We start from the raw sequence: 27,388 nt of genomic DNA, 5'->3' as shown, positions 1-27,388 counted from the left end.
GCAGCCACAGACCCATAGAGGGGTGAGCCCCACAGTTTGAAGACCTCTGATCTAGACCAAGCACTCCTAATATATACTGCCTACCAGTATGGATGGCATGTGACTCCTACACTTTGTAATCCTCATTGTCTTTTGTAACACTTCCTATGGGCAGCTTTACACATGTATGACTCATTTCTTCTGTTTCATGTGTGTGTGTTGTAAATTGTTCTGACACCCCATTCTAATATGAGTAGCGCTAACAAATACATTAAATACCTGTGATAGATGGGCTATGGAGTGATGAGGGGCATGCTTGGAGGGTGTTAGCGAGGGAATCTGTGGAGAAGAAGGTCATGGAGAGGAGCCAACAAAGATTGTTGCACCGGGCACCACCAGCGCTAAAGCCAGTTCTGCTAGGGGGTAGATGGAGCTCTATGACCCAACAATATGTCAATCAGACTTGGTACAGGGCCGATGATTTGGAATGCAGTCCGAGTAATTGCCAGTGGCTGATATTAATTCCAGGCTTCTACCATTACCTTTTTTTTATTCCTATCACAAGAAGCCTCTGCTCTAAGTATTCTTCCCATGTTTGAGACAGACAACCTCCCCACTTCCGAATTCTATATACCATAATTCTAGTTTGTCTCCATTATGTTACACGCACATATGTTGTGCTATGAAGGCTTTTGTATTTCTCATTTGGTCCCGAGCTGCCTTAGTTACTTGTTGGGGGTGCTGTATGAATTTTAATGAAATAAGACCTTGTACCCTTAACATACCACCTCCAGCAGCACTTTCTATGGGAAGTAACTATGAGGTAACTTTAAATCTGAGATCCCTAATACCCTTTTAAAGGCTGTATCTAAAGTGAATAGTGCTCCCTTGATTTGACTGCTGTTCATCATACCTGCCCCTTAGCCTCCAAATCACAGGTTCTAACCCCAATCCAGAAACTGAAAGGGTGTATGTGCCTTCTCAATGTCCTTTTCATCACTGAGGTTTGGACCCATGATGCCTCGGGCACCTGTTCTAGCACTGGCGACTCTAGTAAATGATAGTTTCCTCCATCATTCTGCTGGTTCCTCATGCCCATTGGCATGTGTGGACTTTGCAGTGGAACCTTTGCCTGCAAAAGGTTCAGTACTGAGGGTGCCTCCTAGGCACTAACCGCCAAAATGGCTCTGGACCTCCATTGATGGAGGAAGTATTCAAACCTGATGACATGTGGCAGGTCTTTCTTCCTATCCCATCCAGACCAAAGGATGGAGATGGGTACGTCTACTCTGGGATGGGGGTCCACCTGGACGAGGTGGAGATTAGGGGCCTATCGGCTTCTCTGGGGCAGAGGAACCACATCAATCTTCTGGAGCTGTGTGCCATCCAGCTAGTTCTCAAGACCGTCTGTCATCCATGAAGGGCAGTCCTGTGCAATTTCTGATAAACAATGCAACATTTTATGTTGTACTACAACAAACAGATCAGTGTGGTGTCATGTGAGCTGTGCTAAGAAGCAATGTGCCCCTTAAGGGAAATTTAGTCATCCATCTGGCGGGTTCCCTGAATGGCATGGTAGATGAGTTCAGCAGTCTCTATTTAGCTGAACATGAGTAATGTCTGCCATTGCAGGTGATTTAAGGTGTTTTTGCCCAGTGGAGTGTGCCTTTAATAGAACTTTTTATCACCTCCAAAATCACTCACTGTTGAGTTGTTTGCTCTTTAGAGTTTGCGCTTAAGTTTCCCTGGGATATGTTTTGTGCCCATCGTGAGACTGCGGTCTCCTTTGCACGTTCCCACCACTGATGTTGCTTCTTTCGTTCTTTGAGAAGGTCAGGAGGGAACAGGCTCATCTCATCATGAGAAAACTGGATTGGACTTGAGTGTCTAGTACTCCGATCAACTGCGTAGGACTGTGCCCCACACTCTGCCTACCTCCTTAGTATGACCTACCCTCCCAACAACTGGGCAGAGTACTACACCCAAACATCTGCAACATACACCATTATATATGGAGACTGAGCAGAACCAGCTGAGTGGATTCATTCTGCCTGAAGAAGTAATGGATGTCTTCATGTTTGCTTGGCTCCCAAAACTGCTCTGGATGTTGTACAAAATATGTGGCCTGGTGTGATGACCAATGCTTTAAATGGGCTAGTACTCACTGGTACTGAGTACCAGAACTTTATAATGTTCTCCTTTTGAGTACCGGATCTTTTCCTCTGCGAAGGACTGTACCGATACTCATACAGGCAACAGGGCAGCTTCAGTGGTATGTTCAGCAATGTAGGTACTGCTACGACTGTTATTGCTGAGGCTGACAGAGTGAAGCATTTATATGCACCACCCTGACAGCTGATCACCAGTGCAGCCCTATGGACTTCAGCAGGGAGCATATTATAACCCTCTCCCCTTGCAGATACCCTATCAATATTGTCATTAGTGGTACCAAAATGCCAAGCAAATGTAATTTCTTGCAGCTAGTAAAGATGTAGGAAGCACAGATGCTCAAGGAAAAGCAATACACACCTATCCATTATTAACTCTGCAGTATAGGTGCATTTAGCATTTTCTACTGACATGCCCCTACAAACTTGTCAGCCTAACAGCCTATAGAGCTAGACTTGTCGGAGAGCCAAGCTTGACTCTGACATGTCTGCCTTGGCCTGTTTAGGAAGATGAGTAAAGCTTACTACCTCATGCTGCAACTCTGTGTGGTGGCATTCTGAAACGGGTTTCACACCGGAGAGCGAGAGACAATAAAATCAGTTGCACTCTCCCAGCTACAATAGTTACACACAATATCCACTGATAATCTTAAAGGGTTAGGATCCCACTCTATTTAAGGATATTTGTTCACAACCTCTGCGATATCCAAAGATATTGGATTAGATGCCTTACTGGCTTATCGTGACATGCTTCATCATTGGCACCTAACCACAACCTGGTAAGATAATACCACCAGGGCTGACTCAACCACAGATAAAATGGGAGCTCTTAGATAAAGTCAAACTGGGCACGCTGGGATCCAGAAGAGTGATTTGTTAAAAATACCTCCAGGTATACCCAAAGATTTTTCTTTATTTTTAGGGTACCTGGAGTATGGATAAAATCAAAAGTAGTGTGGAGTTTTATTGAATATAATCATTCAATTGTACCCCCTGTGCCAACATGTTTTGATCCACTCCAAGAGCCCAATCGGGTTTGGGGCATTCGTATTATGTGTATCCCTGCTCATATGTGCACGGCATCCATGCACACTTGTGAGGTCTAGTGCTCTCACCTTTCTCGGTTTTCTGTCCAGAGAGGTTTCCCTCTGATTTCAGATTCCAAGTGTCATGCGTTCCGGCCAGTAGAGCGTCTTTTAGTCACACTTTCGTCAAAGTTCGCACACAGTGGAAGTACCTGGTGTCCCCTCGCAGACCGCCTGCCACACTGATGAGGATGGAAACACTGATTTATTGCAGGCTAAACTTTCTGTTTCTATTTGTACCGTCTTTGACCTGAATAAAGGTTGTTTATCGGCCTTTTTGGCCTTTCCACATTTGCTAGACCATCTCTCCTTTTTAAGTCATCAGTTGTGATGCGTTTTTGAAAGGGCTTACATATATGTTTCCTTCTGCATTTTTTTTAGGCTGCAGTGCGACCATATTTTGGTTCTTACCTTCTTAGGGGCATATTTACAATAACTGGCGCATCCCTTCAAATCAGCAGGGATGCTGCAGTTATTGTGCGCCACAGCTCCGCCATCATGGATGCGCCGCATTTACAATGCGGCACATCATGGTGCAAAAACGTGACGCATTACTGGAGTTGCGTCGCAAGCGCGACGCAGCTCCAGCAATGCTCTGGGGGCCCTATCTAGTTAATACTGCGTCAATCCTTATGCCTGCTTCAGGCAGGCGCAGGGTTTTGACGCAGCATGGGCCAAAAAGTGACTGAGTGAAATCTTGTAGATTTCACTCAGCCACTTTTAAGAGGCTTTCCTGTGCCGGAACGCCCCCCCCCCCCCCCCCCCCCCCCTGCACAGGAACGCCTTCATGTGGAGCAGGGCTTTACAACGTGACGCATCTCCCAGATGCATCACTTTGTAAGTATCCCCGCACCATGGAGCAGGATTTGCGCCGCCGCTGCGTCTCAAAAGTGACGCAACGGCGGGGTAAATGAGACGCAAGGGGCTTGTAAATCTGCCCCCAAGTGTACATTCCTTTCAAGCCTATGCACAGCTGTTCTTTCAGGTTCATAACCTGTAAAACTCACCCTCTCTGCAATTACTTCTGCGCACTGAGTGAGTGAACTCCAAGCGATGTCAGCGCATTCACTATATAGCTCCTTCTTTCATGACAACCAGGTACTTTGGACTCCGGCATCATTTCTGCCAAATGTAATCTAACTTTACATGTGGAGCAGTCCATCATGCTTAAATGTTTAAATGTTTCTTCTCTCAGCGTGTCCCTCTAATGAGGAGAGCCATCACTGGTTGAACTCCATAAGGACCTTTATTTTTATGTTGATCGAACTAAGGAGCACCAAGTGGATGTCCAACTTTTTGTGTTGGGTTTCTTTTGCAATGGGCAGCTCTGAAGTAGATCTTGTCCAGCTGGTTGTCCTTTGCATATGTGCTATGCATTGGCCAAGAAGGAGGCTGCTGACCATTTTCAGACTTATTCTACCAGGACTAAGACTGCCTTTACAGCCTTGGCTAGCAGTGTCCCACTGCTGGACATCTGCCATGCACCTACAGGGGCTTCCATCCACATCTTATCGAGGCATTGCTGCCTCGGAACTCAGTTCTGCCTGGGATGGCTATTTTGATTGCTCAGTCCTCCAGAAATTGCTAGTGTCAATCTACTCTGAAAACCCTCAGCCGTTTGAGAACTGTCATAAAGTTGACCAATGTGCACTTAGATGTATCCATTAGTAGAACAAGTTACTTACCTTCAGTAGTGTTCTTTCTATAGGATACACTATCTAAACAAAGATTCCTCACTACCCCTCCTCCGCATTTTGCAGAGGGGTACTCATTACTTTCCAAGTTAAATGTTTCACTCTGTCATGGTTCTCAATCTGTTATGGATGCTCTTCATCTAAAGGTGCAGAATGTTCTTTTGCAAACTGACATCTGTGTACAGGGGTAGCACCTATATACTGCTCCTTGACATAACTTCAGGAGGGGAAATGAGGTCGCTATGGAGTCTGATGGTGCCACCTACTGGCGAGCAGGAGCAATACCTAGCCAAAAGTTCCAGATCCAATCTGGCAACTGGGAGACCTCAAATGGCGAGGAACGTGTGTGTGTGTGTGTGTGTGTGTGTGTGTGTGGCGATGTGTGTGTGTGTGTGTGTGTTACTGTAACCAGCCGTTTTATGTGATTAAAGTTAAGGCATGGCTTGTGTTATTTAGATACCTCCTTTTATTCAAAAGACTTGTAGAGCAATAATGAAGAATCGGATCAACCTAGTTGAGGATTATATTTTTGAAATAAGGAAACATAAACAAATGTAGTCTATTTGCTGGGTTACTAATTTTACAAATCAGTGACCTTGTTTCTAATTTCTGATTCCACGTGACCAAAACTGATCCTTATCAAGTCATGAGTGCTTCCTACGATAAAAATGTTCTTATCTGTAAAACATTGGGAATCTTTGCTAACAAGCCGAACACTACTATCGGGGAACAGCCATTACAACGCGGGTTTTGCCACGCGTTGCTTTTACATCGCATGCGTTACAACCCATGCGATGTTACAACCCGTGGTAAAACCACGCATACCTTTACATCGCATGCGCTTTTACAACGCATGCGATGTAATGTGTAATGGCGGCGGCGGCGGCGGCGGCAGGGGCGGCTATTCACGTCGCTGTGAGGAAACTTAGGCTGTTTCCTCACAACGACCTGAAGCAAGCAGGAAGGAGGAAGCAGGATCCGACGGCGACGCTGGATAGGAGAGAGGTAAGGGGGTTTGTGCATGGGGTGGGGTTTACTTTTGTAGGGTTTAGGGTAGTTTAAAAGTAGTGTGGTAATGTTTGTGATGTGTGTGTGTTTTTAAAAAACATTTTAGTGTGTGTTGTGATGTTGTCAAGATTGTTTAGTGTGGTGTATTGGGGAGGGTAGTGTAGTGTTTATGTAGTGTAGTGATTTAGGTTTTAGGGTAGTGTAGTGTTGTAGTGTTTGTTTATTGTAGCGTATTAGGTTTTAGGGTAGTGTAGGGGTGGGAGTAGTGTGGGTAGCGTAGTAGTGTTTTAGGGTTTAGGGTAGAGTAGGGGTGGGAGTAGTGTGGGTAGCGTAGTAGTGTTTTAGGGTTTAGGGTAGTGTAAGGGTGGGAGTAGTGTGGGTAGCGTTGTAGTGTTTTAGGGTTTAGGGTAGCATAGGGGTGGGAGTAGTGTGGGTAGCGTAGTAGTGTTTTAGGGTTTAGGGTAGGGCAGGGGTGGGAGTAGTGTGGGTAGCGTAGTAGTGTTTTAGGGTTTAGGGTAGTGTAAGGGTGGGAGTGGTGTGGGTAGTGTAGTAGTGTGGCAGTGTTTTTGGGTTGGGGCATTGTAGGGGTGGGAGTAGTCTGTTGTGTAGGTGTAGGGATAGGGATGTTACTTACCTTTCATACTTTTACCACAAGTATTGCTTTACCATGCATGCCTTTGCGTTGTATTGGCATGCGCGGTAAAAGCATACTCGTGGTAAAAGTATGCGATGTTATGGCATGCGATGTCAATAACATTGCGTACTAATACCCGCTTTGTAATGACATGCATGGTATTAGTTTGCTATGTAATGACATACATCCCTACTATCTATGACCGTGTATTAAAGAATCTGTTTAACTAGAAAATATGTGTGTTTCCCTGAGCAGCATTCTGCTATGGAAAACATAAATTACAAAAAAGCACGATTAGATTGTATGATAGTAAGCCTGGGCGGAGTTTGCGGAGTACCACGAAGTGCAAAAAAACCTCTGCCGCACTACGTGGAGCTTCACCAGTGGCAGAGTGCATTAGATAAATGCTGTTTGCTGTGATTTTCAGTGTTTGCCTGCACTGTGCAATCATCTCGAATGGCACCATGCACAGCGCAAGCGGGTGCTGCTTCCTTTCTGCCACTTAAGTAGATTTGTTACTTGAGCGGCAGCTTTCTCAACGTGAACGAACGGTTTCTCAACGTGAGCGATCGCGAGCATACGTGACCACTCGCAATGAGAAATCTGACGCCTGCGTTGAGAAATCTCACCAGGAGTTTGGTTTTCCATGCTCGCGCTCGTCAACTTGGCGTTGACGATCACAAACGTGGAAAAATATCGCCGGGAGATGGATTTTCCTCGCTCGCCAACTTAATGTTGACAAGCGCAAGTGAGGAAAAAACTCCAATCCGCCACATGGAGAGTTTTCGTGAACTCCACAAGCACCGCATACACTGACTGCGTTAAACCCCGCAAACTACGCGAGCACAGCGGAGTTCAGCACCCAGACTTATATGATAGTTCATAAATCTTCAAAGTCACATATATTTTATATTTCAAAAGCTTATGAACTCTAATCGTAGCATTCATTTTAGTTTTTAGTATAATGGCAGGTATTCGAACTTGGAATGCTTCGATTTTTGAATCCCACCTTATTTTGATTTATTCGGGTCTCACTCACGCATGTTAAGCTGTTGGTACAAAACACTGCAGCAAAAATAAATTTTCTGATTTACATTGACAGGGTTTTGAACCAGATACCAGCATTACCAAAGCCGCAGAGCAGTTATCCAAAGAGGTAAGTCACTAATGTGTTAAGGCTTGAAAGCAACCTATTTTAGCTTGCTTGAAAAGGAAGGTTGTCCAATAAGTGATATTTATATTTTTGATTTTTTTTTTTTAGTCTGGTACTCAGTTACTTCTGACAGATAACCCTATGGAAGCTGCACGTGGTGCCAATGTTTTAGTGACAGACACGTGGGTGAGCATGGGGCAAGAAGAGGAGAAACAAAAGCGGTTAAAAGCTTTTCAAGGCTACCAAATCACAATGAAGGTAAGAGGCCAACACTTACATTTAATACCATTGACAGACCTATTTGAATGCATTAAAGTTGTCAGTATTTTGTGTGCATTGGGGTAAAAATGTTATTCATCATCAGCATTATTGCTTCAATGGGCAGTATATCTGGATTTGCTGACCTCTAATGGAGCACGGCCACATCCTAGTCCTATCGGCAAGGTATTTTTCAGAGGATACCCGTTCTGACAAGACATTTCTCAGCACCTCCATCCTGGTCATCATGATCCAGGGATTCAACCATGTGAGCCTTACCCTGGTGTAATCACAACTCATTCACAGTTCACTGGTAGCAATACTCTGCAAAGGCATTTGCACAATAGTACCCAGAAGCAGCACTGTATGATCATTGTTGAGATATCTAGTTAGGGTGACCCAGAGCAATAACTACTTACTGTGGGCCTGTCATGTCAACGGGAGGGTGTTTACCGCTGGTGTCTGTGTTATCAGGGCTGCGGGTCCTAATAGAAGGGATCTTATACTCCTTTGAGGACTTGCCTCTTAGGATAACAAGGCATAAAAATCTAAAGGCTGACTCAATGACATGCTGTGAGCTAGAAACTCAGTAACCTTCAACCATGACCATCAGTACATCAATATCCAGCCAGTGCTTTTACTTTAAAAAAGAAATAACAATTTTCGTCCCGGGTCTAGTGCTCTCCCGCCTTGATTATGGTAACTCAGTAAGTCAAGGAAGCCATTTGTATGTGATCAAGCGCCTTCAAATTGTTGAGAATGCTGCAGCCCGCATTCTGCTAAAGATTCCCAAGGGTCACTCTGTTTCGTCATCTTTGGCAGGGATTAATTGGCTGCCAGTCCTCAAGAGAAACAAATTCAACTCTCTCTATATGTACCTCGGAGTGATTTATAATAAAAGCTCTCCTCTAATTCAATTGTATCAATTTTTTTTATCTTATTTAACTTTTTATATACCTCTTTGCTAAACTAATAAAATTATTGAACAAAAAAAAACACATTTTGAAAGACTCCAAATTTCAAAAAAAGTAAAATTTCGTTTTTACTGAATTTTTGTGTAGAAAGTAAATACAAAATTTCATAATTTGTAAAAAAAAAAAAAAAAAAAAGCTCTCCTCTAATTTAGCGGCTGCTAAATCCCTATAACCCTAAAAGATCATTACGCTCCGCAGATCAGAGACTTTTCACTGGACCAAAAAATAAAGAAATCCAGGAGCAGTGGGCATAAGTCTGCCTACCTGACACCAAGGCTCTGGGACTGGCTGCCTTTATCCATGAGTATGACCGTGGAAGAAACAAAATGTAGGAAACTACTCACAACTTATCTTTTGAAAGAGCAGCTTGCTTGAACCTCCATGTGACAGTCTTGATTTTCAGCGCTGGGAGGCCCGTTGGATAACTATGCACTTCACAAATTCCTAGCATAGGATAGCATTCACATCCAATTAACTACTACAGATATTTTAAAATTATACACAATTAAACCGGGTAAAAATTATTAGCAACGCCTAATAGGAATTAGCATGGTGCATATCAATTTACCTAAGGATTGTTTAGAAGGGGTTAACTATAACCCCTCAAACGTCCTCTGTTTCAGTAATCTGCCAGTTTCATTGTGACAAAATGCCCACCTGCAGTCCCTAATAATCTTAAGAATTAATAAACCACTTCAGGCCTACAACCTCTCACTACAGGCTTTTCGTTAACATAAACACCTTCAGACTTGAATCTGCTTTTTCACAAATGTACAATAAAGACCTACAGGCTTCGACAGAACATTTGGACAAACAATACAGAAAGGAAGTCGTCATTTAAATGAGGTCTCTTCAGTTATAATAGTTCTACCACTAGAAGGGGCAAATCATAATCTAGGCAATTCCTAAAACGATTAACATAAAATAGTTTTTTTTAACGAAGTCAACCTGCAAAATGGCCAGATCTACATTTAATTAAAAAAACTTCAGCTGGACATAAAAACATCCAACATATCCAGATCTGAGAATTATAATATTCATTTCAGTCTTTTGATAGAGTGACTTGCAAAACACTGGCCAGACTAAATTTCTGCAAGAGCTTGAGCATGCTAGTCCACACTGTTTATTCTGTTTACATTTGCTTAGCGACCAAGGATTATTTCTTTTACCAAAGCAGTACCTCTTGATGCAGCTTCCAAGGAGTGTTTTTTAGCAGTGGTGAATGCGTTTCCTGCAGGTGTCCAGGACCAACTGGGTCATACAACACTTTTGCCACACAAGTGTCTCTATATGCCAGGATCCACTGTGGTCTGGGAAGTGAGGGTTACCCAATGAGACCATGACCATGACATCCCCAGCCTCCCGACGGCACTACCACCTATCGCCTGACCTTTCACCGATTGCAGCAGTTATTTAGTTATGGTGCAGGTTGACTTCATCTTTGTATCAATGATCAAATATTGGCTCTTTGCAGTAGGGATTCTCTGGTACCTCCTGCTTCAAGGGCTATACCTCAAAAGTGTATGCACATGCTTTGGGTTGTTCAAAGATGGCAGGTGTCCACAACCCTAGGCACTTGCTGAAGATGTGGAAAACCTGCATATAAACAGCAGATGATAATGAATAAGAAAATTGGGATGTCTTGGTCCCCAGTTGACTATTTTTGATGTCATATGGAACATCATGGTTGGGAAGATGCTGTGAAGATGTACGCTGGACATCAGGTTAATGGAGGTATTGCAAAAACAACGGTCAAGAGCAGCCACTCCTTTGCTGGCCAGTGTTCAACTTCCCACCACAGAAACCTGTGATTCAACATTTGTGTGGAATCCTGTACGGCCAGGATTCCTCCACACTGAAGGCACAAGACAAGCACAAGCCCCATCGCATGCCCATAAAACATAAGCAATGTACAACACATCCCCTCCCGTCCACATGTCATTGCAGAGCAAAAGATAAATGCATTGAAAAACAAAACAAGTTTAAATAAGATAAAAATAAGTAACATAAACAAATTGCAAAGCAACAAAATAACCCTTCAAAGCGTACACAAACTCAAGCCATGAGCTGGGTTGTAGCATCACTATTCAATACATATAATCTTTTAAATATGCTGGGGTATTCGATCTTTTTCACTTCTTCCCCTGGCACTTATTACCCCTGATTTGCCTGAACCAGAAGGTAAAGTACCTTCTCCCGGAACAGAAGGCAGAACATTACACATCCCATATTCTGCCATGGCAAACTCTCCATCTTTCATAATCATGTAGGCAACACAATCATCCATCTTTTCTTTATCACAAAATCAACCCTTCTAGTACAAAGCCACTCTATGTCCATTACACCACTCACCATTCTCCAAGACATATACTTGCCCCACTCTATAGGGGCCTTTGAACTTGGACAACCCTTTCATCACTCTTCCAGACTTGATCTTGACCCAATCACCTCTTTCCACTCGCTCTTGGCATTGACATCATAGACCTTGGACTCCTGTCTTTCCACACCTCCATTCATTACCCACTCTTTCATCCATTAGGGTACAATTTTGGAACTCGGAATCCTCCCTCTCATCAGTTCGAAAGGGGAATTACCAGTGATCTTCTGCTCTGTAGTGAGGTACGCCCATACCGAATCTTCAACCGCTCTCCTGACATCATGTCCTGCACCACAGCCATTTGGATCACCGCCTTGACTCTTCTGCTGTCTCTCTCAGCCATACCATTTCCTAGTGGGTTGTATAAGGATGTCATGTGATGTCTAATGCCCATGTTCAAGAGAAATTCCTTCATATCACTAGAAACCAGATGTGCCCCATTGTCAGTAATGAGGATGGATGGGACTGCCGCCTCCAAAAACATTTTCCTCAATACACAGATGGTCCCATCAGTGGTGATTTCTCTCATGAAGAACACACTCAACCACCTCGAGAACACATCCACTGCTACCAAAGGAAACCTACACCCACTATTCACATGGGACCAATAAAATGAATGCAAAGACTGTGGCAAGCTTCCACAGGGTCCTGTATGTGCCCAGTAAAGGATTGCATACCCACTTTAAGCCTCTTCTCCCCTTCCTTGCATACACTGCACTTCACCACACATGTGGCTACCTGATCATCCATGACAGGCCACCGGAACTGTGCTTTAAGGCAACTTTGCGTTACATTTTGTCCCAGATGTACCTTGTGCACCATACTTGAGTCTGCTTCTCAACCCCACAGGAGTAACAAATCTGGCACCCCTCATTAGAACCACATCACCACACACGGTCATTTCCTCAAGGATTTTAACATAGAGGTGGACAGGTACTGGGACTACTAAAAACCAACATCTGTATGACCTCTTTGAGTATTATCGTTATTTATTTTTACAGCACTATTCTTCCTGCGTAAATGCACCAGATCCCTCCAAAACCACATCTTGGACAGAAACTACAGGCTCTTTGCATTTGTCCCCCCAATCATCCAATCCACTCATAGTTTTGTGATCAACTTTTAGCCGAGACAAACAATCAGCTTGTGTGTTCCTCCAACCTTGTATGTGTTCTAGCACATAACGATATTGCTGAATCCTAGCAGCAAGTCTAGCCAATCTGGCTGAACACTTGCCGGCTCCACCATGTAAAAGAATCTGGATTTGGGGTTTGCGATCTGTACGTAAAGCAAACTCTGTGTCCCATAAATATGTTCTGTAATATTCTACACCCCATGCAGCAGCCATAGCCTCTCTCTCTCTATTACAGAATAGTTCTTCTCAGTATCTGTTAAACTTCTTGATGCAAATGCAACAGTTTTCTAACCACTGGAATGTTTTTGCGATAATATGGCACCCCCACCTGCCGCACTAGCATCTACAGTTACAATAGATTTATGACCTATGTCAAAAGGTCTGAGGATCCCTGCTTCACAAATCTTTCTTGATGAGATTAAAGCATTACTCTTGTTTTTGCTCCCACAATATGTTTGACCTTTCCTCAACATCAAACATAATGATTCCATCTTATCCGCTAGTTATTGTACACATTCTGCATAACATTCTGTCAGGCCCATAAAAGACCTCAACCGCTCTTTATCCTATGTTCCCTCTGGATCAGGACGAATGGGGGCCTGCCAAAGCCTAGAGCTAGCCCTTCTCCTACCCCTCCATTTCATACTTCAGAGGACTAAATAAGCCCTTCCCAGCCTCGGCATCACTGTTTCATCCTCTTGGTAACAGCAGCATCACTGCACCTCCGCCCTGACCTAGCAAGCGCCTGATCTAGGCAACAGAACTCACAGCAGCATCTACATGATCCAGGATGGTAGACCACACTCTGTGCCTTCACTCTTCAGCCAGCAAGGTCTTCAGACTCTTGCAGTGTGACTGTGCACAACATGGGTCCACCGTGATGCCTTTTTCAGGTCACTACAGCAGGGCAGATTGAACCACCAGTCATTAGGAGAGAGAGAGAGCTAGAGAGTTGTAGAATACAAGTCAGAATAGACGACCCACAGATCAGGGCTCCTGACAGAGGCAACTATGTGCTGGGTTTGTCCTTTTTTCCAAGGCTCTTGCTCAGCTCAATTGGCCTTCAAAAGGCTTGTTAAGTGGAGAAGGTGAATTCTGCCAATAGTGGGACACCAACACAGTCTAATATAGGCTCATCATCTCCTACCTCTTAACTGACACTACTAAGACCCACCCCACTGCAAAAAATCCAAGATGTTACATCTTCCAAAAAAACGATAGTATTAGCTTCCTGTGGTTTTTTTCACCAATAGATGCCTAACCTTTTCCTCTCTAAATTTCAGCAACAGAAAACTGGGATTTTTTCATGGGTGGCATCCTCTTGCTTCAATCAGCATAATCTATGTCCAAGCCTTGGTACTACAGACATCCATCCAGCATAAACTTTCACTTGCAGAAACGCTCAACAACTCTGCATCAGGACAGGGCTGGGAACCAAAGCACGGCAAGAGAGCCAACCATTGCAAGAAGAGTTTGGGTGTGTTGAGGGTGTCCCACCAAGATATATTTGAAAAAATAACAACTGGGTAAAGGGTGCTTTTTTACAGTACATTTTTCATTATATCCTGAAAATGCCATAACATTTACGCATAGAAGATGATGGTCATATAATACACTATTGTATACAATTACACCTAGTCTTGGTGGGAACAACAAGGATAGTACATATATTCTTATAAGAAATGGTAAGAAAGATGTCAAGTAGGAAAACAAGATTAAAAAAAGCACCTCAGTTTTATCGGTGTTAAGTTTTAGAGTGTTCTTAGTCATCCATGCGACAATGTTGGTGAGACAGGTTTTAAAACTCTCCAATCTCTGGTCCGAGTGGTCTCTGAAGGAGAAAATAAGCTGAGTATCGTTAGTGTACGAGACCACTCTGACCCCGGATGCCTCTATCACCTTTGCCAGGGGTGCAAGATAAATGTTAAAAAAGAGAGAACTGAGAACTAAGCCTTGCGGGACACCACAATTGAGGTTTTTTTTGTCATTGGACCAGAAGGGTCAGCACCACAACTGGTGTGTTCGATCAGACAGGAAAGATGTAATCCTGGCCAGAGGGGTGTCACAGATCCCAATATCCTGGAGCCTGTCCAGCAGTATGGAGTGGGAGACCGTGTCGAACGCTGCAGACAGGTCAAGGAGCACTAACATGGCTACCTCACCCCTGTCCACACTTTCCCTCACAGTCTCAGTGACCTCCAATAATGCCGTCTCCGTACTATAGCCGGACCTGAATCCGGATTGTGAGTCGTGAAGGAGCTCATTAGACTCAACATAGTCGGAGAGTTGTTCTTGGACGAGTTTTTCTAAGATCTTAGCTGGTTGGGGAAGAAGTGATATTGGGCGATAATTGCTGTACACAGCCGTGTCCACCTCGGACTTCTTCAGAAGATACGGTGAGTTTGGCTCCATCGCGCCCCACCAAATGTTAATACTGCCATTCACCATTGCGAACATCCCTTCTCTTGCATGCACAAATATTACCTTTGTGAAACATTTATCAAATTTTCATGACGCGCAAAGCAACAAGTTACCTTGCTGCACTGCGTGAAAGTTAAAGGGCAGGAATGTGCCGTATTTAAAATCATACAGCACATTCCTGTCCTTTCCATGACTGGCACCAGGGCCAGACTGGCTACCGGGCAGTTTGAAATGCTGCTGAGCTGGGGGCTGATTCCGCTCATGGAGACCTGCGTGTGCTAAACGAAATTCGTTTTGCTTTAATTATTTCGAAGCACACGCAGGTCTCCATGAACGAAATCAGCCCCCACCACAGTGAAATCAGCCCCCAGCTCGGCAGCATTCCAAACTGCCCGGTAGTCAGTCCGGCCCTGACTGGCACACTCTTGGCACAGTAGCGCCGATGAAGGAACCCTTGCAGCATTGTGTAAGGGTGCCTGTGTTGTAAGCAGGTTTTTCTTCTCATTATGCCTCACCCAGGTCTACCACTAATGGCAAATCTGTGAATGCACCAAAGTCCATGAGTTGATGCGTAGTAACACCCACACTCCGCCCATGGAAATTCCTCCATGGGCAGAGTAACACAACACAGTGATTTGCACTGTGTTGTGTTACTCTAGATTTATTAAGCCACTCAGGGCAACACAGGTAGCCTTGCCTGGCTTGATAAATCTGACTTTGTTGTTGTGTCTCCCTTGGGCCCCCTGGCGAGGCACAAGGGTGACACAACAAAAATGCTAAATATGCGCCTAAGTTCCTGTGTGAATCAGAATCAGACTTTGAGTGCAGCCTTCCCTTTTACTACATGTACGTTTGTGTAAGATACAAAAAAAGTATTGCAAATTAGACACTTTTCTACTAAGTTTTTTATGACTTTTGATTTGAATATTATTACTTTTTGGGTAACCTAAAAATAACAAAATAAAAGAGAGAGAGCCCTGTAGTTCTAAGGCCTGTACATCAATTGAAATTTTTTAATCGCAGTATACAATACTATTCTTTGAAAAAAGTTCACGCTGCATTATACATACATTTGCCAGTTTCCATCTCTTCCCCATAAGTCGAAAACAATCAATCCTCTTATGCTATTTTGTTATGTTAAGTGAATTTTTGAGATAATGTTTCCATTATAAGTATGTTTTGCTAAATTTCTTGACAGACGGCAAAGGCTGCTGCTCCAGATTGGACCTTCTTGCACTGCTTGCCACGTAAACCGGAAGAAGTAGATGACGAAGTTTTTTACTCCGAAAGATCATTGGTTTTCCAAGAGGCTGAAAACAGAAAATGGACAGTAATGGTAGGGGATGCGTAGAATATGTTGCTTGTACTGTGTTCATAAATCTATTTGATTGGATTTCATCAAAACATGGTCAACATGGTATTATTACCTAACTGACCATAAAATAGCTTGGATTAAAAAAAAAATTACACCATAAACTGGAGTGAAATCGTTGATATATCGTATAGAACTGCTTTTTCTAGAATTTTAGGGATAATGAATACTTTGAGGTAAATAAAGTGTGCTTGGAACTTGCTGTTTTAAGTTACTAACTTGCACTCTTAAAAGAATATCCTGACAAAGAAGAAAGTCTGGTGGAGGTTGTTTTCGATTTTGCCACTCAACATTTAATAAATACAAACAGTGATACAACACTTTTCATAGCGCCATCCTTGCAACACCATGGATGCGCCGTATTTCTGTATGGTGCTCCATGTCCCAAGGATTTACAGATACTTCAGAATTCCTGACATATCTGTAGGCGCAAAATTGGAGAATTGCTGGAGTGTGTCTGACAACAGATGCAATTCCAGCAAGTCCCATGTTAAAAGCCCTGCATCACTCCTTATGCCTGCTTCAAGCAGGCATAAGGATTTGATGTAGTGACGCCCCAGAAGTGTTGCAGTGAAATCTGATAGATTTCACTGCGACTCTACATGGCTTTCCTATACAACACCCAACCTGCACACACTATCCGTGTTGCAGGTATAATGTAGCGCAGGGGTTTGCAAAGTGAGGAATGTGCCTAGATGCTTCACTTTGTAAATATAGTGCAGCATGCCACATTTTATACGCCGCCGCAGCGTAACATAAAGTGATGCAATGGTGGCATAGGGCCTCATAAATGAGGCCCAGGTGTTTTTAAATTGCACCGATACTTGATGAATGACGGTGGCATGGTCAGGGATTTAAGTAAGGGTACACTTGTCTGGATGCACCTAAACTGGATAAGTCCATATGCATTGAATACCAAGTTCCTTTTCTATGTTTCTATGAGTAAATTAAGTGGTGTGCTGTCCAACAGTACACAGTTCAAGATCATCAATATATTTACTGACACACACAACACAAAAAATATTGGTACCATCCTTTAATGAAGCTGTAAATTAACCAAATCAGTAAATTCTTTCATTTCTAGATGACACTTTTTTTGACAGATTAGATTAGCCAATATTTGTTTAATACACTTGTAATGTAAAATACTATTGGATCTCAATGTACTGTGTGACTCATCAAATCTAATTGAACCATTGCAATGATTGCAGACATTTACCTCAAGAATTTTATTGAATACCTAAATTTGAAATCGCACTATGCCATCTTTCAGAAAGTTGAATTGATCACATTAATGCAGTCACACTGGTTTTAAAAGCCTTTTTTTCAGGCTCTATCTAATACAACATTTTGGAATGAACTGCCACTCCTTGCCTCCATGCCATCCTCACCCAGAATGAGAGATGTGTGGAACTCCTGCTTTCCATCTGAAAACAGCTAAAGACATCTGTTTTGAAATGTAGACCCCAAGTACATAGATTTTCCATATTGATTTTAGATATTTTATAAAAACAAAGGATTTATATTCAAATGTTATCATTTGGTGGTAATCATTGAGACATGACAATAGTGTGTTCGCAAAGCTGTAATGATTTAGCTTTTAAAGAAGACTTTTTGCAATAATGTAAAAATATCTGAAATCATATCTCTATTCAAGGGTGCCTTTCCATTTTGGTTATGTGTATACTCCACTTTTGCATGAAGGCGAACTTGGTTAATGTGCTGCACATCTGTTCCATTTCAACAGTACAGTTTACATTGTTGGAGCACTTGAGACTTTAGACTTTCTGCTTTAGGATCTTTAGCTATTCTGTTTTTGTCTCTGATTTCCACCATTGGTGAAATTTCAGCACCCTAATATCAGTGAAGAAATTCACAATATGTCCATCAGATGACTGTGCAGCACATGATACATTAGATACCACACAGCTATTCTATCACAGAACAGTATTTTATTCCATTAACCTGTTGGTGCTGATAGGTTAATGGCATATGAAGACTCTTTAATTTTTCCCTTCACAAATTCCTCTGTCTTAAATGGGAGGTGCATGTCCATATCTAGAATGTCCACCACATGCAGCGGACGTTGGAATACCTACATCTGCCACCTTTTTCTGTACTTTTCCTTTGGGACAGACAATTGTGGATGATTCATACTGCACCAAAGTTCCTTAGTTCCTTAATATAGTAGAGGTTGCAATAACAGCAATTGCAAATAGTGTTACCTATATGCATTCATATATTTGTACCATTTTCAGTGAGAATAGCACCATTTTAAAGAATGCAGCAGCATCATCAGTTTGCATAGATAGTTCACCATAAAAACTGACAATGATTGTGTTGAGAATACTGGCATCGTTTACACACACTTGGTGAAATGCTGCACAGCAGGCATACCTGGAATTCTGTTGCCTATTCCATATTCTTCAGAAGTTTATTCAATGGTTTTAATGTTGCACTTTTGTTAAATCTCTTAAAAATTTCTATTACAGCATTTGCCCCACCATTTTTACTTTTATGTCGATCATTTTATAATTGGAGTGTAACATCAATGAAAATGATTACAATCTCTTCCACTGACATTTCAATTATTTGCAGAATAACAATATTTCATTTTTCTTTTATATATAAACGGGCTTCTCATATAAATCCATTTATCATCTTAAATCAGCAGTTTCATATTTATTGGGCTCCTCAGAATGAGGCTCTAAATATTTTGGGAATCACCTTTATATTTAGAAGTGCTTACAAAAAAGTAAAGTTTTGGTCACGGAACTCATTCCCTTCAAATGCAAGCCTCTGAATTTCTGATCTATTGTTCTTTTCTGTTTCTGTCCACAGGCTGTCATGGTCTCCCTGCTCACAGAGTACTCTCCACAGACACCAAAGCCTACATTTTAACTTATGGTGCATCATCAAGAAAATCTAGCCTTCATCAGGATGCACAAGTGACACTGTTGAAATGGATGACTTTCTTAAATAGAATGCTAGGTTTAGAATTTTCATGTTTACTAAAAAACTGCCAATGTTTAGCAACTGCTCTAGAACATGTTATCACACATAGTTCTTTAAAAATATTGTTCTTCACATACTCACTCATTCCTTAAGAAAAATTCTAATGATGGTCGCTAACAGTGCATATTGCAATGTGCAATATGAACAACTGTTGTAAGCAACCAGAGAACATTTTTTTTCTAAGCTATATTTTACCTACTTGTATTTACTTGAATGTACTTATCAGTATCTGATAGCCTCTTTCTTTAATTATCAATGTAAATTTTAATTCAGATGGGCAATATGTCTCAAAGTGTCACAATTATTTCAAGTGGTCAATTGGATTTAAGGTTGTGATATCTAATCACATATAAGTGTGACAATATTTAAAATATATGTCTAATGCCCTAACATTTTAAATGAAAAGTGTAATAATGGTTTAGTATTTGAATGCGATAAATCTTCAGAAATCAGTATGCCAGAAGAGTATATTTGTATATTTACAACAAGGGGTGGTGAGGGACAGAGTCTCTGAATTAAACAGAATACTCTCACCCAGTCAAGAGATCAGGGCTAGATCCAACACCGTTTTTTAGCTCACTGCACCATCCCAGTTTCAGAACCTGGCTGTATGCAAATTAGTCTGTTCCTGTCCCAGTGCATGATGGGAACAGGGCAAACCAAACTACAAAAGCCAATTCTTACACTGGGAAGGAAACAAGCTACCGGGGACCGGTTTCTGGCATTTCAGCCTCTTCGGCCCGGCTTGCTTGAATCCTGATGGTGCAATGAGCAAGGAACTCACATCTGAGCATACCCTTCCACGCTTAGGGTGGACAAAAATATTTACAACAAGGGGTGGTGAGGGACAGAGTCTCTGAATTAAACAGAATACTCTCACCCAGTCAAGAGATCAGGGCTAGATCCAACACCGTTTTTTAGCTCACTGCACCATCCCAGTTTCAGAACCTGGCTGTATGCAAATTAGTCTGTTCCTGTCCCAGTGCATGATGGGAACAGGGCAAACCAAACTACAAAAGCCAATTCTTACACTGGGAAGGAAACAAGCTACCGGGGACCGGTTTCTGGCATTTCAGCCTCTTCGGCCCGGCTTGCTTGAATCCTGATGGTGCAATGTATATTTGAGCACTTAACTGTTGTTCCCTTTTACTGGAAAACGCTTCCATGTTGAGAAAACAATTTCCCTATACACTTCTTTGAACATTTGGTTTGTTCAGTTTGTTTTCCCAACATTCTAACGCACTTATGCCAACCATTTACAGGCCGAAAGATAGTTCCATTAACAGGACCAAAATATTTATTAATACCCACAAAGTTATCACTGTTACGGTTTCCCAATACTCTAACTGACCAATCTCATGCCGCTCCCGAGAGACCACACAGTTTCCCCTCTCCTTTGTTAGAATTTCTGCTGAGGATAATTCCTCCATTTTGGCAGACTTGTGCAGTAGTAGGTGGCATTAGCAGCAGGAAATATCTGCAAATTCTGATTTTGTGAATCAGAATTTGGCATTTATGACCATACATTTCCCTTTTCACAGTCACAAAATAATGTGTAAATCAAGCCCTACACCTTCTGGTGCACAACAGATTCAGATCTGTTTACATGTGTGAAGAAATGCATGATTATAGTATATGTTCATATGCACTACAAAAGTAAGGTTTGCTACTTATGTCTGGTAGTACAGAAGATATGAATTTTTCATTCCATTAATATAATTGCAGCCATACTTAGATGCTTGTGAAAACAAAACTATGAATAAACTTACATATCATTAAGATTTAAAACTGTGTCATGAAATCATGGTAAGAATTTGAAAGGAATCAGCATGTTGTGGCTAGAGGCTGCCTCTGCTCTGATAGTGCGAATTGTGCTTACAAATGCTTACCGAAGTTTTAAAAAAAGAAGTTTTATTGTAACTTCAAGATTGGGACTCGTGAAATATAAAGTATTTGTACTAGTATAATTACATTGACCGGCCTCAGTTTGAATCAGGGTTTAATTTAATTATAAAGTAAACCTTGAAATTTGCATTCCAATACTGTTTTAAAATAAATTATGCTTGCTGCAATTGCGTGTGTATTGATTTGTATTTCTAACAATTGCAAGTAAGTAATGCCAAATAACTAGACAAATGAGAGTGAAACTGAATCCAGGAACAATGCAAGGTTTGACAGAGCTCCAGGCAAAAATACCATCTGTATAGCATTTTGCAGCCTGTTGTAGCGACCATCTAAAATTGATTAAAAAACATTTTCTGCCTCACCTAACCTTATGTAAAAGCATTCTTACTTGAAATCAAAACTAAAGCCATATCCAGAGAACCGCAATGAGATGTGTTGGTATACTTTTATGATTTTGCCCCTTACGCCCTAATTTCTTTACTGTCTTCGTTGCTGTATGATCTGAAATCACAATATGTTGAGAAAAAGTTTAAACAAGCATTTACAATGCAATGGTCTCGTCTTTGTTAAAGTTAGAGCTATTGGCATTGCAAATGGCATTTTTTTCATTTTTTTTAAACCTAAATAAATGGTATTGTTATTTACATTGGCAATAGGTGAGCATTAGAGAGTAGTAGAGAGTATTAGCAGACACAGAGCCCCACACACACAGAGCAACCCACACACACACAGCGCCTCACACACACATACACACACACACAGAGCCACACACACACACACAGAGACACAGGGAACATAGGCCAGAAAACACGATCACAACGATGGAACAGAGACCAGAAAAAACGATCACAACGAGGGAACAAAGGGCAGAAAAGCAAGCACAACGAGGGAACAGGGGGCAGAAAAGTAAGCTCAGCGAGGGAACAGGGGGCAGAAAAGCAAGCACAATGAGGGAACAGGGGGCAGGAAAGCAAGCACAACGAGGGAACAGGGGGCAGGAAAGCAAGCACAACGAGGGAACAGGGGGCATAAAAGCAAGCACAACGAGGGAACAGGGGGCAGGAAAATGAAGAAAACACGAGCACAACCAGGAAACAGAGGCAAGAAAACTTACCGGCTCGGCTTGAGAGGCAAGATGGCTGCCGTGGGGAAGGCTGTGTAGGCAGCTAGCTCCCTCGCTCCTGGCGTTCTATCGTGAAGAGAAGGAGAAATCTAGCCATTTTTACGCGATTAATTGTGCGAGAGCCGGCTATGGGGTTCTTTTGCCGATTCTGTGGATAATTTCAACTAACGGGCTCATCTCACCTGGCGACGGTGACCGTGGAACACGCTGGTCAGTTCCGGCCAGCTACTGCTACTATCGCTGCTGTGGAAGCTGCCCCGGGCTGGGCTGCTCGGAGAGACGGAGACGGAGCTGCGCGGAACCTGAAAGGCGTTTACCATTTTCTGATCGGAGGGTCGGATGCAAAGCTCCGCGGCGGCAGAGAGGCGTCGACCATTTCCGAGTAGATTCCGAGTAGATTCTAGCATTGGTGAAAGCGTCCAATAACTGATACTGACTTTACCGGAGTTTGGCTCGTGCAGGTCAGACAAAGTCACGGAGATAAAACGTATTAAAACCAGAGAAGAGATAATTACACCGCGTTATACCAGCATTTAGCAATAACAAATTGCTACAAACTATCCCTGCGACAGGCAGAGCTTACGAATGTTGCTAAACTTTTTTGAGTTCAATCGGCGGTCTCCGCTGTGGCGTGCTACACTTTGTTTGTGTTGGGCACAGAGCAGCGTTTTTCCCGGCAGAGGTGGCTCACGGAAGAAAAAGAGGACGCCACTTCCACTTTCTATTGCCACACGCAGCAACAAGAAAACCGGCCCTGGGCTTGATCTGAAAAACGTGGAGCAAGAGAACGAGGAGATCGAGATGGCAGAGGCAACACCACTGATCCCTGGCAAAACCATCACCAAACAGGGTAAGAATCCCAACAAGGGGGCTGCTATTAAATCTAATGAAATACCTGGCATAAAAAGCTCTGCGCTACAAACATTACCAGATTTGTTTGAAAAGCATGCTGCGAAAAAGAAAATAACTGATAATGATAATCAAAGTACTGATATGACTGCAACACAATCCTCTAATCAACCATCTACAAGCGGTGATAATCAGAATAACTCTAATAATCCCTCTACTCTGATACCTACTCTGATACCGATTGACTCTCTGAGGAAGGGTATTATGGGAATTGCAGTTCCAGCTCCAGGTGGAGCTATCACCAACAGAGCATGCTCTCTTCCATCGCTATCATTACTATCAAATGATGTGTTAAGCGACTCACGAAATGTAAAAGAAACTACTGTGCAGCAACATAATCAGGAGCTCCACGAAAATTTTTACTCACTATCAGAACTTTCATCCGATGAAGCGACGGGTCTAAATAAAGACTGGGCAGATTTTAGTGGTGAGAGCCTATCTTCTGAGGGTGAGATTAGTATGAGCCCTGATAATACCAATGCGGCCACCATCATAAAAAAGAAGCTGAGGAAGAAGAGATCTCTTCGCGCAGTGAGTCAAGAGACTGCTTCTAATTCACCAAACAACACGAATCTCCTATCTTCTAATCTAATATCTACCGCTTCTGTTGCCAATGATACTCCGGGGTCTAGCCATAACTCTATACCTGATCCGACTCTGCCACAAGATAACAATGAAGAGATCACATTGAAAACAATATTTGACACCATGATGAATCATAGGGCAGAGAGCAAGGCCGAGAATCAACGCACGCAAATGACATGTGCCAAAGTTAAAAACGCAGTACGACGTGCAATTAAACTATGCTCAGAGACTGCTGATAGGGTCACTGAAGCAGAGGCCAGGATATCTGTGCTAGAAGAAGAATGTATGGCCCAAAGACAAGAAGTGGGAGATTTCAAAGTACAAAAGGAGGATTTATCTGACAAACTAGCTAGTTTGGAAAATCAGGCCCGTAGAAGCAACTTGCGTTTTTTGGGGATCCCTGAAAATAAAGAAGGAGGCGACCCGAGGAAGTTCATCATCAATTTATTAAACAATGCTTTTCCCGAAATTACTGATTGGGACTGGGCTCGGGAAATACAACGAGCACATAGATTCCCTTTCACAGCAAGGAAACCACGACAAGGTCAAGAAAATTATCCTAGGGCCATTTTGGTGTCATTTAATAATTTCCTTGCCCGCGAAGTGATTTTTGTAAACGCAAGACCAGATAAGAAAGCGGATGGTCTAGGCTGTCAGTTCTTTGTGCGACCAGACTATTGCCAAGCTACTGTGGCTCAACGATGGCAATTGAAGCAATTAATTCCTGATTTTCAGAAGGAAGAAGTAGCAGTATTTCTTCAAGGTCCTGCAAAACTAAAGACTATATTCAAGGGCCAAACAAAATACTTTATCTCTACAATTAAAGCTAAGGAGTATTTGGAGTCTCTTTGAATAAACAAGAAGAACTTCGATGTACAGTATGATAAATTTAGAACTTGAGTGTAGTAATTATACTGTTTAATAATTATTTAAATGCAGGACCATTATGCTTCTCTATTCTATACTTTCCTTTTTTCCTCTTCTGAATTTTCTCCTTCTCTCTCTTTTTTTCTTTTTTTTTTTCTCTTAGTAAGGACGCCATGGGTTAGGGACACGGCATCCATACGCTTCAGGAACTGAAAGTTCCTGTGCCTCCTATAGTGGGGAGGGTGGGGGGAGGGGTTCCGGGAATAAGGGTGGGGGTGGGCAAGGGCAGGGGTCGGTGGTGGGGGTGTAAGGCAGAGGTGTTCAACACAGGGATGAATATAAGGCATTCAAATGATAATACTGAAGAGCAAATGCTTGTGATGATGGTCGATAATTTTTTTCTTCTATTATTTTTGATATGTATAAAAAGGTGAAAATATGTACTATTAATATTAATGGTCTTAATGACTTAAAGAAGATCGCTATGTTCCGAACAATGCTCCAAACAATGAATATCGATCTGCTATGTATTCAGGAAACTCACATTTCATGGGATAAACGTTTTCTTTTGAATAATTTGGGATTAGAAGTTCTGACTACATCTAAACAAATGGGTATTAAAAGAGGCGTTGCAATCTGTATGCGAAAGGGAGTAGGGAAATGCTTAAAAACACTATCTGATAAATGGGGCAGATGGGGGCTTGCTGAGTTAAAAATTGGAAGCTGCAAATTTACCTTATGTTGTATTTATGGTCCCAATCTGGACGATGCCGAATTGTTTAATACCATGAATACAGAGTTATCCATCTGGACACAACCGATAATAGTTTGTGGAGACCTAAACATACATATGTCAGCCGACTGGAACATCAAATCAGGGAAGAGATATACGGGTCGTAAGATAAAAACTTATAAAGCACTTAGAGACCTGGTACTAAGTAATGGGTTAACTGATGTCTGGAATAAATTTCACTATAATGACCCCGGATATACTTTTTTTTCTATTCCTCATCAAAAATTTGTCCGTTTAGATAATTTTTTTGTATCCTCAGTTTTTTTGGAGAAAATTCGTATTGAGATATTACCACAAGTCATCTCAGATCATAATCCTATAATTGCTGAGATGCAATTTTCTACTGATTGTCAAAACTCCAATAAATTCTGGTCATTTCAGAGAAATTTATTACTAGATGAAGATTACCTTCAATTTATGGTTAACATTATTAAAGATTACTTTCTAATAAATAACGATACTGCCTCCCCACAAGTAGTTTGGGATTCTTTCAAATCTATTGTACGGGGCGAGACAATCAGCTTTGCAAATTATAAGAGGAAAAAAAACCAAACAGATTTTAGGGACAGGCTAAACAAGATAAGGGAGGTCGAGCTGGAATTATCTACCGCATGTAAAAACAATGTTAATATAGAGGATGCACAAACACGATTAACCATTGAACGTTCAGGTCTTCGTACACATATTGCTGATGAAGTAGCTGCAAAATTTAAACAATACAAAACGGAACGTTACGAATTTAGTGAACGTACGGGAAAAATTTTAGCACAGCGTTTACGACAAAAATCTTCTTTTAACGAAATACAATGTGTTAAAGATACAAATGGGGCCCCTCACGAAAGTAGGGAAGGAATATTAGAGGCATTTCATGGTTTCTACAAGATGCTGTATAACGATCATAACAATGAAGTTGACAAGACTCTTAATCCCACAGATTATCTACAAAACACTAACCAACTTTCTTTGTGTACAGATGATATAGATTTATTTGCTAGGCCAATAAGCTGGGAAGAGATCGAAAAGGCTATTACGAGTCTTGCAGCTGGTAAAGCCATGGGGCCCGATCAGATTCCCCTTGAATTTTATCGGACATTTAGACATTTGCTGAAACCAGAGCTGCTTAAAATCTTTAATGTAGCATTCCAAGACAAATCCCCTGATTCTTGGTCCACAGCTACTATAGTTGTTTTTGTCAAAAAGAACAAGGATCCAAAGGAATTAGGCTCGTATCGTCCCATCTCCCTTATTACGGCAGATAGTAAGATTTATTCTAAAATCCTTGCAAATAGACTAAATGGTGTAATGGCAGGTTTGGTTTCTCACACTCAACATGGGTTTATTAAACACAGGGACACTACAGATCACGTTAAACGCGTTATTGCACTGTTGGATTGGGCTCAGGCAAAGGAATCCCCAGTCGGAGTGATCCTACTCGATGCTGAAAAAGCGTTTGACAGAGTAGACTGGGGGTTCCTTTGGTCTGTACTAAAATGGAAGGGTTTTCCATCACAATTTATTAAAGCTGTACAGTCACTTTATTCTAATGCAAAGGGTGTAATAAGACTAGGCACGGATATCTCCAGACCATTTTCAATCACTAGGGGGACCAGACAAGGGTGCCCCTGCTCTCCACTTTTATTTGCACTTTATCTAGAACCCTATCTGAATAGATTAATCACAGAACCTGGCATCTCACCTGTCCGACTTCATGAGGTAGACCACAAAGTCTTAGCATACGCAGACGATGTGGCCATTGTAACCTCTGATTCTTCTTCCGCCTTACCTAAAATAATAGAAGTTGCTAGTGAATTTGGTAAATTCTCTGGATACAAATTAAATATCTCAAAAAACCCAAATTGTACATTCTAAAACTGGTACACCCACTGATATTCCATTAAATGCTACTGCTACATACCTTGGTGTAACTATATCA

The 27,388-nt window shown here is 42.0% G+C and overlaps 1 protein-coding gene across 2 annotated transcripts in view; it reads left to right on the top strand.

The window, feature by feature from the left end:
- The window catches only part of OTC (ornithine transcarbamylase), a 270,516-nt gene extending 249,171 nt beyond the window's left edge, over window positions 1-21,345 (top strand). For both annotated transcript variants that reach the window (XM_086934145.1, XM_086934146.1), the window contains exons 7-10: window positions 7,671-7,724; window positions 7,830-7,979; window positions 16,085-16,222; window positions 19,100-21,345. In XM_086934145.1, the coding sequence (XP_086790271.1) occupies window positions 7,671-7,724; window positions 7,830-7,979; window positions 16,085-16,222; window positions 19,100-19,159 (402 nt within the window). In that variant the 3' untranslated portion in view covers window positions 19,160-21,345. The remainder of the gene's footprint in view (window positions 1-7,670; window positions 7,725-7,829; window positions 7,980-16,084; window positions 16,223-19,099) is intronic.
- Window positions 21,346-27,388: the final 6,043 nt, after the last annotated feature.

This window comes from Lissotriton vulgaris, chromosome 8 (genome assembly GCF_964263255.1).
Source record: "Lissotriton vulgaris chromosome 8, aLisVul1.2, whole genome shotgun sequence".
In the NCBI taxonomy this organism is placed as follows: Eukaryota; Metazoa; Chordata; class Amphibia; order Caudata; family Salamandridae; genus Lissotriton; species Lissotriton vulgaris.
The sequence above is the reverse complement of the archived record's forward strand: the minus strand, read 5'-3'. Positions and strand labels throughout refer to the sequence as shown.